This window comes from Mus caroli, unplaced genomic scaffold (assembly GCF_978045245.1).
Source record: "Mus caroli unplaced genomic scaffold, Mus_caroli_1 scaffold_13, whole genome shotgun sequence".
NCBI classification, from domain to species: Eukaryota; Metazoa; Chordata; class Mammalia; order Rodentia; family Muridae; genus Mus; species Mus caroli.
The window spans coordinates 89,034,593-89,049,355 of NW_028227268.1; the positions used below are offsets into that span (position 1 = coordinate 89,034,593).

At 46.7% G+C, this 14,763-nt stretch overlaps 1 protein-coding gene across 1 annotated transcript in view; it reads left to right on the forward strand.

The window, feature by feature from the left end:
- Positions 1-8,596, forward strand: part of Dock2 (dedicator of cytokinesis 2) — a 444,551-nt gene extending 435,955 nt beyond the window's left edge. The window contains exons 47-52 of the mRNA XM_021175778.3: positions 2,421-2,558; positions 3,601-3,728; positions 4,476-4,644; positions 5,711-5,831; positions 6,537-6,679; positions 7,585-8,596. Of these exons, the coding sequence (XP_021031437.1) occupies positions 2,421-2,558; positions 3,601-3,728; positions 4,476-4,644; positions 5,711-5,831; positions 6,537-6,679; positions 7,585-7,647 (762 nt within the window). The 3' untranslated portion in view covers positions 7,648-8,596. The remainder of the gene's footprint in view (positions 1-2,420; positions 2,559-3,600; positions 3,729-4,475; positions 4,645-5,710; positions 5,832-6,536; positions 6,680-7,584) is intronic.
- Positions 8,597-14,763: the final 6,167 nt, after the last annotated feature.

A 14,763-nucleotide genomic window follows, 5' to 3' on the forward strand; every position in this document is an offset into this window, starting at 1 on the left:
GTTACAGCACATATCAGAGATTTGACTTTCTCTAAATTTTGCCTTGAAAGTATAGAGCATACAAATAGTATCTCCACTTATCGACCCATCCTCCTGTAGTTAAGTGTGTGTATACATTCCATTCCCTTGAGGTGGAGGTAGTAGAATTGCTGGTTAATTTGTGTTCCATCATGCTGGACATAAGAAATAGTTTTCCAAAGTGCCCATAGCAGCTTCCCTGTCTGCCAGCAGACCTGAGAGAATCTAAATTCCTCTCCATTCTCACTTAAACACACGCATCCACACTCACATATGACAAAAGTTAACTTTAAAAATACCACAACCATATTATGTTATCCTTTCTGATCACAGTGGGATAAACACCAAAATACATAGTGTGGTAAGCCTCAGAAGTTATACGCATAGATGGATACTGAATAATGCATTTTTAAATGAATGATGGATCATTGACGATATGAAGACAATCCCTTGAACCCAATGAAAACTGAAGTACAATGTGCTGAAGCCCATGGGATTTAGCGAAACGTCTATTGTAAAGGAGTGGCATGCTCAGAAAGGAAAATGTGTATTCCAATGCTCTGGTGGAGTGTTCTGTGGGTGTTAAAGTCTAGCTGATCAGTAGTTTAACGCCCATAGGTCTTTGATGGCTTCTCTTAGTCTGGTTGGCCTGCTCATGTGTCACTGAGCATCTACTGTTACCCCTTCCTCCCCCTTAATACCTTGAGATTGATGCTAAGCTGACCAATTTTCTTCCTTACCTAAAGTGTAACACTAAATCTATACACGCTTTCCATTTTAAATCCTACCATATTATCTTTATGGAAGACTCCTTTGGTACTATCTTTAACCTAACACCTTAAGCTTTCTATAGGTTTTCTCCACGTTCATCTGCCCCTTTGTTCCCATGTTCTCAATCTTGCCTGTTAATTTTGGTCCTGTCCCCTCTGGGTGAGTTTCCTCCGGTGCCTGGTGACCCCTGCAGATTCCTCCTAATTTCTAGTGAAGCTAATTGGAAATCAGCATGCGAGAGAGAAGGCTCTGTCAGCAAGGTGGCATCATTGCCTGGCAACTGAATGACCCACGTGTTTGAACTACACACCTACATGGGACACTTACATTCTCTGCAAGCAGATTCTTCCGAGTGTTTAACGGGAAGATGAGTTTGGTTCCTATACTGGGCTATCTGGGCATCATGCAGTGGGCATCTCCCTACCCATAAGCCACTTTTTATCGTCCTTTTTTTTTCAGTCTGGTGACAGCTGCTCCTCCTCCTGCCCTTGGGTATGGTACCCCTGAGTCCCAGGTTTCAGGATCTAATTGTTTTATAGGACAAGTCCCTGCTTCTTGAGAAAGTAGAAGCGCATTATAGCTAGGTGCAAGTTGAAACAACGGGCACCTCGGGCAAGGAACTGGCTCTCAGCTTTCCTGGGACAGCCTTGCCTCTACCCCCAGTGCCTCCTTCATTCCTAGAGGCAGGATGGCCTCTTCTAACCACCACCTCCCTCCTCTGCTCTTGGAGGTCAGTTCCAGCCTCCGGCTACCTTCCTCCTGCCCATGCACTGGGCATATTCACAGCCGAGCGCACATCTCACTGCAGAGTGTGTGTCTCCCTGCACCTCTCTTCTCTCAAGAAAGCTAAGAGAAGGAGACAGAAATGGTAGAGATGTTTGTTTCTCTAAAAGGATTCTATCCCCTACCCTGGCTGACTTAGTTATTTTACCAGAGGGCCATGCAATTGAGTTTCTCAAACTTTCATTGTAGCCGTGAGCCCTGCGGCTCTGTTCCTCCCCTTCTAGGTCTCTGAGGTTCTGTGCTCTGACCTCTTTTGTGGATAAGACAAACTGTGCCTCTCCTTTCCATTCTTCCCACATCTCACATCTTCCTGGGATGTGGCAGCACTTTCTAGAAACCCTCTACTAATAAAAGAACTTTCGGATACCAGCATACCCTTAGCAGCCATGGAAAGTATAATTGGGCCCCACGGTGTAAGACGGGCTGTGGCCTCGCTTCCCGTCTCGCTCTTCCCTCTTGCCATGGCTTCTTATCTTCATAATTTCACTTTTATACTCCTGAATACTTCTTAAACAAGACTGTGAGGCAGAGCCCTGGAGAGTCCGCCTTTCTGTTCTCTGAACTCTTGACACTTTGCAGGGTTCTTTTTTTTTTTTTTTTTTTTTTTTTGAGGACTCAGATTTCCCCATGTCTGTGGTTTCTAATGCCCGGCCGGGACACCCTCAATCCAGGGAAACTAGAGCAGTAGGGTCATTGTTTCCCTTGACGATAAATTCTAAGGCTACCGCTGTCCCAGGGACCGTGTGGGTCTCTGAGCACCTGAAGGCTTTCCAGGAAGAGTTAAGTCGACTTGAGCTCCTGAGATAGTCCCTAAGCTGAGTCCCATGGCTTGCCACCTCTCTCTTCAGATCCCTTTCCTGGGAGCTGGGATTAAGATCCACGAGAAAAGGGTGTCAGACAACCTGCGCCCCTTCCATGACCGGATGGAGGAGTGCTTCAAGAACCTGAAAATGAAGGTGGAAAAGGAGTATGGTGTCCGAGAGATGGTATGAGTGGTCCCTGTGACTGCAAACAGGGAGGATTGTGGGAATAAGAGCTTAAAGGGGCTGGCAATGGGGGAACCTTCCTGTATGCCTAGTCTCTCAAAAATCACTCCTAAAGGCAAACCAGTTAGAATTGGACCTATGGACCTACCACTTACCCAAGGGACTGTACAATTGTAAAGGCTACATTAGTGAAGCATCTAATATGTGCTTGGCCTTCTATAAATACAGTTGATATATATCAAGTGATTGATATAGGCAGATAGCAACACTTTTACCTACACGAAACTCACAGCCATGGGTGAAAAGGCTGCCTGTGGGGTGAGCAGCCAGAGTGCAGCAGTATATGGTGTGGTGTTGCCAGCCAGGGTGCTTGGCAGTCCGGGTAGATTTCATGCATCTTCAGATTACACTTTCAACTTAACAGCAGGCTTATCAGGATGCAGGCTCATCCTCTGAGGATCTTCTGTGCAGAAGCTTTCAGATGAAGAATCCAGAGCAGCTAGGTGAAGGGCACAGAGGGCAGGCAGTAGAGGATCCCAAACAGGACACTTCCATGTTGTCAGGACACATCATCCTCTGGCTTATTGGCATGCGATTACCTACCAGGGAGCTCACTAGAGCTTAAGTGTGGAGAATCTTTCCAAAGCTTTCACAACTCAGCCATGATTGAGTGAATCATTAGCCCCGGGCTGGAGATTCATCTCTGTTCCTTGTCTCCTCTCTGGAGGTTGTGTTGATAATATGTGACTCAAAGTCTCATCCCTGTAATGATAGGGTTGGTCTCTCTGGCACAGGCCAGCCCTACTCAAGCCCTCTCATTAGCATAAAGATGGCTCATGAGGCCACTGAATAATAGAGATGCTGTCTCTATGGGGAAACTTAAGGACTAGTGATCCTTCCCCCGGGGTTGAGGCTGCTGATGTCTATCCTGCAGCCCTGTGGTCTTGCTGACCGGGAGCTTTGCACTGATGCCCTCTGTCCACAGAGGAGGGGGCTCAGGTGGCAAAGCCCTGGATGCTCACCACTGTTCTTCTACCTGCAGCCTGACTTCGACGACAGGAGAGTGGGCCGCCCCAGGTCCATGCTGCGTTCCTATAGGCAGATGTCCGTCATCTCTCTAGCCTCCATGCATTCTGACTGCAGCACTCCCAGCAAAGTCCCCGCAGAAAGGTAAGTCTTTTCCTGGAGCTACCAGGCTTCCTTCCCATTCACTTTAAAGCCTTTCCCCAGCAGGGACCTCAGGAAAATCTTGGATTCACGCAGCATGTTGCCTTGACTGGTGCCATTTTTTAAAGCAGCCTAGACAGCAGAAACAGGCTGATGGCTTTCCCAAGAACCCAGACCTAACTGCAGCCACCACCCACCCACATCCCCTCCCGACCTGCTACTGCCACTGCCGCTGGACTTCTTGCCCGTTGATGTAGCCATCATCCCTCTCCCGGCCTGCATTGTAAATGGTTTTTCCTCTAATAGGGGTTCAGTGCTTCCCACATCGCTCCCATAGTAACATGTCCCTCCCACACCACCACCATCTTCCCCTACCAAATTCATCATATACCTATATACCGTGTGCCCACCGCTCAGGCACCAGGACCACTGTTCCCCTCTTACTGGGCAAGTGGTAGCTCAGGGAAGTTGAGAGACTGATCAAGGCCATTCAGCTAAAATGCAGCAGTGCCTGGATTTGAACCCAGGTCTACACTCTAACCAGTTTCACCTCATTGCCATGTCTCTTGATTTTAGTCATGTGATCATTCTAATCTTCATTTTGAATGTCTTTGGACAAACAACTCAATTTGCTATCAAGATAACTGATCAGGCCCCAGCAGTGCCGTGATAGCTCAGTTGGCACGAAGGTCTTCTGTGTCCCTATCAGGATCTAACTACAATCTCCACTGCTCCTCCCCTGCCCTCCAGTTTTGACCTAGAGTCAGCCCCACCCAAGACTCCCAAAATGGAGGAGGAGCCCATCTCCCCAGGGAGCACTCTGCCAGAGGTCAAGCTGCGGCGGTCCAAGAAAAGGACCAAGAGGAGCAGCGTGGTGTTTGCAGACGAGAAGGCAGCAACGGAGTCAGACCTGAAGCGGGTGAGCAGAGGTGCCAGGCTCTCCCCAGCTCTTCAGAACATTATGCCAGGCAGCCCAGGTCTCCTGAGTGGGTGGACTGGAGCCTTGCTCCCACACTACAGTGGGTCTTAAAGGAAGGAAGCTGCCCAATATGAGGTCCTGGGTACACTCACACTCCACAAGTAGGATTTGAACCCAAGCCATCAGACTCTAGTGCTTGAACAACTGGTGCAGGGGAAAGCAGCCACCTTGACCCATATATATATATATATATATATATATATATATATATATATATGTATATATACACACACATATATGCATGCATATGTATATGCATATATATGTATATATATAATATAATATATAATTATTTGTAAATATGATGTATATATTGAATAAAACACAACCATATATTGTTATATATATTAAAATTATACAATCGATGTTTGGAAAGGGGGCTGAGGCCAGAGGGTTGTGATGAGTTGGAGGACAGCCTATGATACACAGTGAGTTTCAGAGCAGCCTTATCTACAGAGTATGCCTTTTGCTCAAAAAGAAATTCAACATTAATAATTACTAATGAAGAGATTTGGCATCATACAGCCCTGAGCTCAATGCAAAGTTTTATTGAAAGCCTGCTGCAGACTGGCAAGGGAGTGAGCACAGCAGGGGTGAGGCTGCATGAAAGGGCAGGGCCAGCTGATGCCTTCTGGTGAAGGAAAAAAAAAACCCATAAACTTCCTAGTGGGCCTCTGAAAGATAGGCACATATTCTATGCTCCAGGACTCTACAGAGCACCATTCACCTGACAGTCTAACAGAACGGACCCTCCCGAACACTCCTAGTGTTCTATAATATGCAACCTATACAGACATATTAGGCAGACTGACACGGAATGGTAAAAAGCTGAACAAATAGACTGACTATGCTGCCAGGCCCATAGATGACACTTTAAGTACTTTCCCCTGACCTTTGAGGAGTGATATTTGCCTTATGCTAAGCCCTTATGGTCTGATTTATTTATTTATATTTATGTGTGTGTGTGTGTGTGTGTGTGTGTGTCTTTGTGTGTTATATCATCTAGCTTTCTAGAAAGCAAGAATTCATGAGTGACACCAACCTCTCAGAGCATGCAGCCATCCCTGCCAGGGTGTCTATCCTCTCTCAGATGAGTTTTGCCAGCCAGTCCATGCCCACCATCCCCGGTATGTATTGCCCACTACCCACCTGGGGGAAGGGGTAGGGTGGGTTGCCAGGCTGTCAGGGAGAGGAAGGATGAGAACTCCTTGTCTAGGGCAAGGCAGGCTGGATGTCTGGAACCAGAAATCCATGGCTTCTGCACCTTCTCAACATCCCCCATTAGGGAGGCCATGTGATCAAGTTCTAGTGAAGGGGAAGTCTGCCGTTCCTCTGGGACCACTCTCTATCATGAATCCCTGCATTTGCAGGCAGCAGATTCCAGGCTCTGGGCAGAATAGAACAAGGCAGTTCTGGTGCTGCCCCCTTGAGGCTGAACAGTGCATGACAGTAAAGACAGCTGCTTCTGCTAGAGTAGCCTAGCAGGGCCAAGCTCCTGCCACTACCCCATGGCACCCACCCACGATGTGGAAAATGCCACCATCCTCATTGCAGACATTCAAAGCAGTACACTGAATGTCAGGCTCCCATACAGACCAAGAAGTCAGTGGGAGGCTAAGGTCAGACTTAGCACACTGAAGACCTCAGCCCCAGTGGCCCCAGGCCCTCCCTTTCGCATCCCCCTTTCCATCCCAATACATTTGGACAAGGCTTTGCAAAGGGTCAGGAGACAGGACCACCCAAAGAACAGCCCGAGACTTAAGATACCCATCCTGTCCTCCGGGACCTACCTCTTTCCTGTACCCACTCACTCACATCCGGGTCCCTTCTAGCCCTCACACTCTCCGTGGCAGGCGTGCCTGGGTTGGATGAGGCCAACACATCTCCCCGCCTGAGTCAGACCTTCTTCCAAGTCTCAGATGGTGACAAGAAGACCCTGAAAAAGAAGAAAGTCAATCAATTCTTCAAGACCATGGTGAGCATGCCAATGGCTGGAGAGACAGGAAATGCTGGGGGAGGGGGAAGGGCAACTGAAGGAAAAATCCAGAGGGTCCACACACTTGTTTATATTTTTTGCCTGTGGGTATGTGCTACTCCCTGAGGGGTGTGGCTAGGGATCCTAAGGCGAGGGCAACTGTCTAGCCACGCCCACCATGCAGTGCTCCTTGGAGCGTTGAGTAACTCCTGTGAGCAAGACTGACCACAGATCTGGTGAAGTGGGGGCTTCTGGGACCTGAGAGCCAGTAGGTGACTAGCTCTGACTTAAGGTCTCCTTTGGAGCTCCTCTCTGAGCCCCAGCAGCCAGCTATCTTCAGAAGCCAACAGAACCTTTTTTTTTGGGGGGGGGGGTGGAAGGGGAAGGATGGCAAAGCACTTTCCTATTCTACCTACATTACAAAAAAAAAATAAAAATAAAAATCCTTCAAATTAAAAGTTGGTTTTGAATTACTGACTCTTGAAGTCCCACCTCCTGTTGTTCCCCTGTCGGTCCTCATCTGGGATCAAGAAGGTACGGACGCACTTCGGATCCTCCAGGTGCCATGAATCAGGGCAGAGATACTATAAAAAAATCACAGGTTGCCTGAGAGGCTGCATGAGTGAGTCAGGCACCACGCTAAGCACTTCCCCATCATTATACTGTTTGATCCTTTCCTGTTACAGGATGGTTTTTGCTAGACTCACAGAGTTAGTTAAGCTATGTGCAGAATTCACACAGCTAGCAAACTTCCCCAAATCGGCTTTCTGACAAAACCCAAGGTCATCGCAATTCCCAATCCCTTGTCTTTAGGCATAGGTCGAGGCTGTGGGGTCTAGGGTGCTCCCTGATGCTGCATGTACCAATCCCATCTTGCTGACCTGTTTGCGTATCTTCCCACAAAGCTGGCTAGCAAGTCGAGTGAAGAAAGCAAGCAGATCCCAGACTTCCTGTCCACCAACATGTGAGGCACTGCTGAGTCAAGCACTGCGGGAATGCATGAGTATGACCTTGGAGTTCCACAAGGAGACAAGGCTTTAAAAGAGACAGATGATCTCAAGGGGCCCCCAGAACTCAAGTGATGACTAGCCTCGCATCTCCTGTGGCCACTACAACAGTGATGAATGACTCAACAAACAAAGAAGCCCCACCATGGATTCTTGGACCCCAAGGAGCCAGCAAGTGCCCGATAAATGTTCTCCCCAGCATCCAAGGGACGAATGTCACAGCTAGGAGGAGCTGTCTTCTGTTTCATTCCTAAGTGTCAGCACTTAAACGAACTGATTTAAATGTTCTATTTTTGCTTAACATTTTTGTACTTTTACATTTTTTTTCTAATAAGCCCCTTGCTACTCCATCACCTCCAGACTGCTGCTTTCTTACCGACATTAAAAATGACCCATAGCTCAAATGAACCTGAAGGAAGGTAAAATATTGTAAATTGTGAGTTGTTTAAGAGCCCACTGCCCAGGCCTGGGACTGAGAACAAAGCGAACAGCCCCCAGGCCTGCCAGGGCAGGGCTGTTGTTAAGGCATTCCTAAGAACATCTTAACTGTGAAGATAAAAAGAATTCAAGGAAGCAGGCAAGGCTATCTTGTTTGAGTCCCCATTTGGCCGGAACCTCCCCCTCTGTCTATTGCCCCTTGACGCCGGGTAAAGTCATACGTCAACTGGTTGCTATGTGAACAAGATAAGCCCCCAGCCCACAGGAACAAAGTCCTGTTGCTCTGTAATCCTTCTGTTAATGTTTGAATAAGCCAATAGTGTGTCGCTATGCTGAATTCCACACCCCTAAGCCCCTTACTCCATAAAAACTCCTAGCTTTCGAGCCTCGGGGCCGGCATCCGTTATCTCCTGTGTGAGATGCATGTCGGACCGGAGCTCCGTAATTAAACGTCCTCATGTAATTACAGCAAGAGATGGTCCTTCGTGATTTTTTGGGTGCACGCCGAATCGGGAATGGGGTGGGGGTTTCCCCACTAGGTCTAACAAACCTTGTTGCTGAGTCTCTTATTGAAGGACTGAGGAGAAAGATCCCAGGATGGGAGGCAGCCCAGGGGACTATAGCAGTATGAAAGGCTTATGTTGGCTCATCTCAATGCCATGGTTTCTCTCCTTGCTCAGGCAAACTCAAGAATCTTCTCTGGTGTCTTTGGATCCCTGGATACACTCCACAGAGCACATACCCATGACCAAAAAATATACACATGTGTGTAGAAGACTCTGGTGTCTTTGGAGCCAGATCCTGGGGTATTAGGATACTGAGAAAGCCCACCCAGGATTTTCCTCTTACAGCCTGACAGGAGAGACTTTCACATCCAGCCTGTTACTCGACTGAAACCTCCAAGCAGTGTTGGAAAGGAGAGGTCTGAGGGCTGATGGATTCATGGCTCAGCTTCTAAGTTCTATCATCAGGTCAGGAGTGGTAGCTGTCTTAGAGAGATGTCTACCTGTGAAACCATGACGATGTCCATTGTCAGGTTTCTCGGATGAGACCAAATGAAGAGGAAGGGAACGAAGAACCACTTCAACCTATCCCACCCCAGAGAACAGAGCTGTGGAGAGAGGGACCTGGGCATAAGGCTGTGCTTTTATGAAAGTCAAGTGAATGGCAATGTCGGGTTCAGAACTAGGGGTGGGTGGGTATTCTTAGATGCTAAGTTCCTGGGTCCCTAAAGCTTAATAGGTAACCCTAAGAGTTGGGTATGCTTATTACCCAGATGGACAAACTGAGGCACAAGCAGAAGTGATCTAAGACTAGGATATGAACACTGGTTCCAGAACTCAGACAGGAAGCTAAACTCTTCCCCAGGAAGCTAAGCTCCTCCCCACGGCTAATACTCCAGCACCCCTTAGTGCCCAGGACATCCTGAGTCCTCATTACCTTCATCATGCCAATCTCTCCAGGGTTAGTGTCTATGCCCCTTCTCCAAGTCTCAGGCCCACTTTCTGCTCTAGCTCTCTAAGTCTGTCTTGCTATGGTAGCTGTGGGGGGTTGGGCAGAAATCAGACAGCTTTAGATTCCCAAAGGAAGCAGAGATCAAAAAGCCTCTAGCCACTGCACAACAATTCATCTCAAAACATGAGTAGAGGACCCCAGAAAAGCCTAAGGGTGAGATCACATCCTCATGGCTTCCCATGCAGATGTCAGCACCACGTGGCCTTTGTCCTGCCTGACATTTCTTTCCATTCATTTTCTCTTCAAGTTCTAAGTTTGAACTCCATGGGAGTTTCTGCTTTTCCCCATCATCGTGAACTAATGGAATCCCAGTGTTTTACCTTCGAACAGAAGCACTTCCAATGACAACTAGGGAAGGTATCTCAACAAGTAAATGAAAACAATTCCCCATTCCCCGAGACTCCAGACAGACAGGAGCCTATTGTAGACCTTAGGAATCAATTGCTTCTCCCTGGGGAGGCTGTAACAACACAGACTCAGAGGCAGCTTTTATGACTGTAACTGCAAGTTCTGTCCCTCCAATCACTTCCCTGTTTTTAAACAGGCTGCCGTATAATAATAACATCCGTAAGTTCTGTCTTCATAAAAATTGCCAATACCTGTGAATTTCCTTCCTGGGTCTGAAAGGGACCATCAACCTCTGTTTCTTTTCCATAAAATACAGAGCAAAAACTGAAATTCCTGTTCACATAGCACTCAAGTGTTAAATCACTTCTGAAGACTGTCTGTCCCTGGAGGGAGTATAGGTTTGGCTATACACTAACATGCACAGCTATGCTAGTAGAGACAATGGCAACTAGTTGTCACTTCATTACAGCTGACCTTGTCCTGGCACTCACTCTGCATGCCATTTTCTTAAATAAATCCTGCAAGGGAGATGCTAGGGTATCAATAAATCTGGTTTGAAAACTAAAGTGTTAGTTCCTTTACTGCTACCATTACTGAATGTCTGAGACTTAGAAATTTATAGAGAGAAGGGCTGGTGAGATGGCTCAGTGGGTAAGAGCACCCGACTGCTCTTCTGAAGGTCCAGAGTTCAAATCCCAGCAACCACATGGTGGCTCACAACCATCCGCAATGAGATCTGGCGCCCTCTTCTGGAGTGTCTGAAGACAGCTATAGTGTACTTACATAGAAATTTATAGAGAGAAAAGGAGCATCTTTCGTAGAGTTCAAGATGCAGGCGAGTTCAGAAATGCAGTGTTGGCACGTGCTTGGGATCCAGTGAGGCCTTCTGCTGCACCACGACCTAGAAGGGAGAGTCACGTGATGAGACAAAACAAGCATGCTAGGTTGGGCAGCTCTTCTGATCAAGCCACTAACGCTCAGTGGAGACCCCACTCTTATGACCTCATTTAATCTTAATAACCAGGAAAAGTCTGATGTCCCCATATAGGCTAAGGATTCGATTCCTAATGCATGAGCTTTGGAGAAACACATGCAAACCACTTCAGACCTGGAGGGTTTGTAATGTGTCCTTGTCACCAAATGAGAGACATACCCACCTCTGTTAGTTTACTTTTATACTTGACCACCTGCTTCCAGATGCTAATATCACAGCCCATGCATATAGGTACATCGCCCCCTACAGTGCTGGTGTCTTTGATGATACAATGAGAGTAGGGGAGTCCTATTTGATGCAACTTCTCTTAGGTCACCAGATGCCTCTGAATTTGTAGGCCAGGTCTGTCCAAAACTAACTAGTAATGTCTAGGAGATGCCCTACCTTCAGAATTCCGACAGGAAATGACTACAGGGTGGTTTGCTTGGAAGTGGGGCATGGATGTGAGCAAAGCAGCTTCGGAAACAATGTAAGAAAGGAAAGGCTTGGTTTTGGCTCACGGCTTCTGAGGGATTTCAGTTTGTTATGGTGGGGAAAGCATGACCATGAGGCAAGCATGACCCCAGGGGTGTAGCTTGGAGCTGTTGACATGGTAGCCAGACATCAAACATAGAAAACAGGCAACCTTCAAAGTCCCACCACTAATGACCTCCTAAACTCTCTACAACATTCAAAACAACACCATGAACTGGGGGTCAATTATTCAAACCATGAATCTATGTGGGACATACCAGATACAAACTACGACAGACCCCAAGAGATCAATTTGCTCAACTCGTTCACTTTCTACTCAGTGAACTGTTCAAGGCCACATAGCTGAAATCAGCTGGACGGAAATGAACTCCAGGTTGACCTGACTCCAAGTCTGTCTAGGTAATCTTAGAAATGTTCTCTAATCATCCTTTAAGCTCCCTGCCTTCAAGACACCGATAATATTCCTCCACACTTTAGTATGATCTAGGGTGCCAAGTTCCTGTCCTAAAGGCCATTCTTAGCATTGTCTTGAAGTATAGAATGGAAGTCAGCATTCCTTCTTCCAAATTTCAGACTCATGTCAGAAAGTGGGGGGAGAAACTGAAGGAATCCAACATCTTTCCAAGCATCAAATGGGAGGAGCAAATCCAACCTCCCCAACAAGTGACTGGTGGTCCTGTGCAGGAGCACAGGAGCTACTTCAAAAGCAGTTGAGTGCACTAGGCACTGGGGCAGATCAGGGCAGAGCAGGGCAGAACAGGGCAGAACAAGACAGAGCAGGACAGAGCAGGACAGAGCAGGGCAGAGCAGGGCAGAGCAGGGCAGAGCAGGGCAGAGCAGGCAGCTGGAAGCTCAGAAACCACAACACCTGTGAAGACCAGAGTTGGGTTCGGGTATGATACTCTGACACAGTCAAGGTCCTCAGAACCCTCCTGTTGCATCCTATTCTTGTAGGTCACATGCTCCTTTATTTTTCTAATCAAGTCTTATTAGTCACATTCCACTCAAAGGTTATGGCCATTTATGACCCATATCAACAGAAAGCAATATTTGAGATACAAGCTTTAGTGTCATGGCCAAGGGATCAGTACTATAACAAACATTTGTTGTTTTCTTCCTGCACCATCCATTTACTGTTTCCTTGACCTAAGATGGCATCTTACCCAGTTTGTATGGTTTGTCTAGCGGGGTGACCCAGATATCACATCTCCAAAGGGTCCTTGCCCTTAGTTACTCGGCCCTTATAGGTTTGGGCTACTTTTATTGCCTGTTGACTGTCTTTAGTGGGCTTGAGAGTTCTCAGAAACAGGCCACAGAGCCTACTAGTTCTGAGCACCCTCCTCTCCATGCCTATTGCATCATAAAAGTCTAGGTCTCTGCATTGTCAGCCACCCAGGACTCTTGGACTACAGGTATGGGAAGCCACAGGGGCTGGGTGGCAGTCACAGTTCTATTCAGTGTGGAATTTACCACTACCATGTCCAGCAATTGAAGTCTTTCCTCTTTCCTACCCTGCAACCATGCCAGGTTGATTTGTGTTTGCGGTGGTTTGAATATGCTTGACCCAGGGAATGGCACTATTAGGAGGCATGACCTTGTTGGAATAGGTGTGCCATTGTGGGTATGGGCTTTAATACCTTTGTCCTAGCTTCCTGGAAGCCAGTCTTCTAGCAGCCTTCAGATGAAGAATGTAGAACTCTCAACTCCTTCCACTTCATACCTGCCTGGAAACTGCCGTGCTCCCACCTTGATGATAATGGACTGAACCTGTAAGCAAGCCACAAGTAAATGCTGTCCTTATAAATGTTGCCTTGGTCATGGTGTCTGTTCACAGCAGTTAAACCCTAACTAAGACAGTGTCCCTTTTTTAAAAAATCACATGCTAATGTCACAAACCCTGATACCTCAAGATGTGACCATTTTAGAAGCAGAGTCATTAAATCAGTGATCACTCAATATTACTGATTTTCCTATTAAAGGAGAAAATATGAGCACACACACAAGAAGACATCACATAAAGATGAATTATGACAGTTACCAGGAAAGCAAGCCACATCAGGTAGAGAGAGGCATGGCCTAGATTTCTCCTCATGGGTCTTAGAAGGACTCAGCCATGCTGACACCCTGAACTTAGATAACAACTGTCTATTCTTTAAGCTACTATGGTTTCAGTGATTGTTACAGTCTTCATAGCAAACTAAAACAGGTCAGGGTCTCAAACCTGACAAAAACCAAAACAGGTCTTTGGATGAAGTGGTAGAAGGATTTCTTTTCCCATGATGTGGGTGTTTGTTTGTTTGGTTGGTTGGTTGGTTTTAGATTTCAGAGTTGTTGGAGATGTTATGTCTATGAGCCTCCATTATTTATAGTATTTTCTGCAGCCTGGAGCTTTACCCAGTTACATATTCCCCTCCACTGGTACCCAGTGAGCCTTCAAAAGGTTGTGCCACTTCCTACCCCATAGGGTGCTTCTGAGTGACTAGATTCCAGATAGAGCCAGTGACTCCTGCGCCTCTCTGCCCATTCTCATAAAACCTTAATAGCAATAGGTATGTGTGGCACCTGACATGCCACAGCTACCCTGTTACTGGACAAGATGCTATCAACACAGCAGAACAATGTGATGTTCCTGAAGTGTTTGTATAGACAATATCTCTGTGGACAATTTTCCTGTTATAAGCACAAGGAACCATTATTATATGGTTATAACAGGAACATTATTCCTGTTATAAGCAGGAACCATTCAGCATTTTCAGGTGAGCAGCCATCACCAAGCAGAAGAGAATGTCGATCTGTTCCTAGCCAGCAGAGCCACAAAAGCTTCTGGTAGTGTTAATGGTGTCCCCTCTCATTAGTCACACTCTCTTGAGACAGATTAATTGAATGGAAAGCCTGTGGGAATCATTACTTCTAATTTTCAGGTCTTTGAAAGCATATTTTCTGGGACCTCTTTGTGTAGGAAGTTCCGCTCAGACTTCCTTTTTTTTTTTTTTTTTTGGTTTTTGGCTGCTTTTTAAAAAATATTTATTTATTTATTTATTTATTTATTTATTTATTTATATTTTTGGAGGCAGGTTTTCTCTGTATAGCCCTGGCTGTCCTGGAACTCACTTTGTAGACCAGGCTGGCTTCAAACTCAGAAATCAGCCTGCCTCTGCCTCCCAAGTGCTGGGATTAAAGGCATGCACCACCACCAGCCGGCCAGACTTCCTCTTATAATAGGTCTTACAGCACAGGTCAACAAGCCTATATATGTATATAGTACACTCACAAGGCAGGGAGGGGAAGGAGAGAGAGAGAGAGAGAGA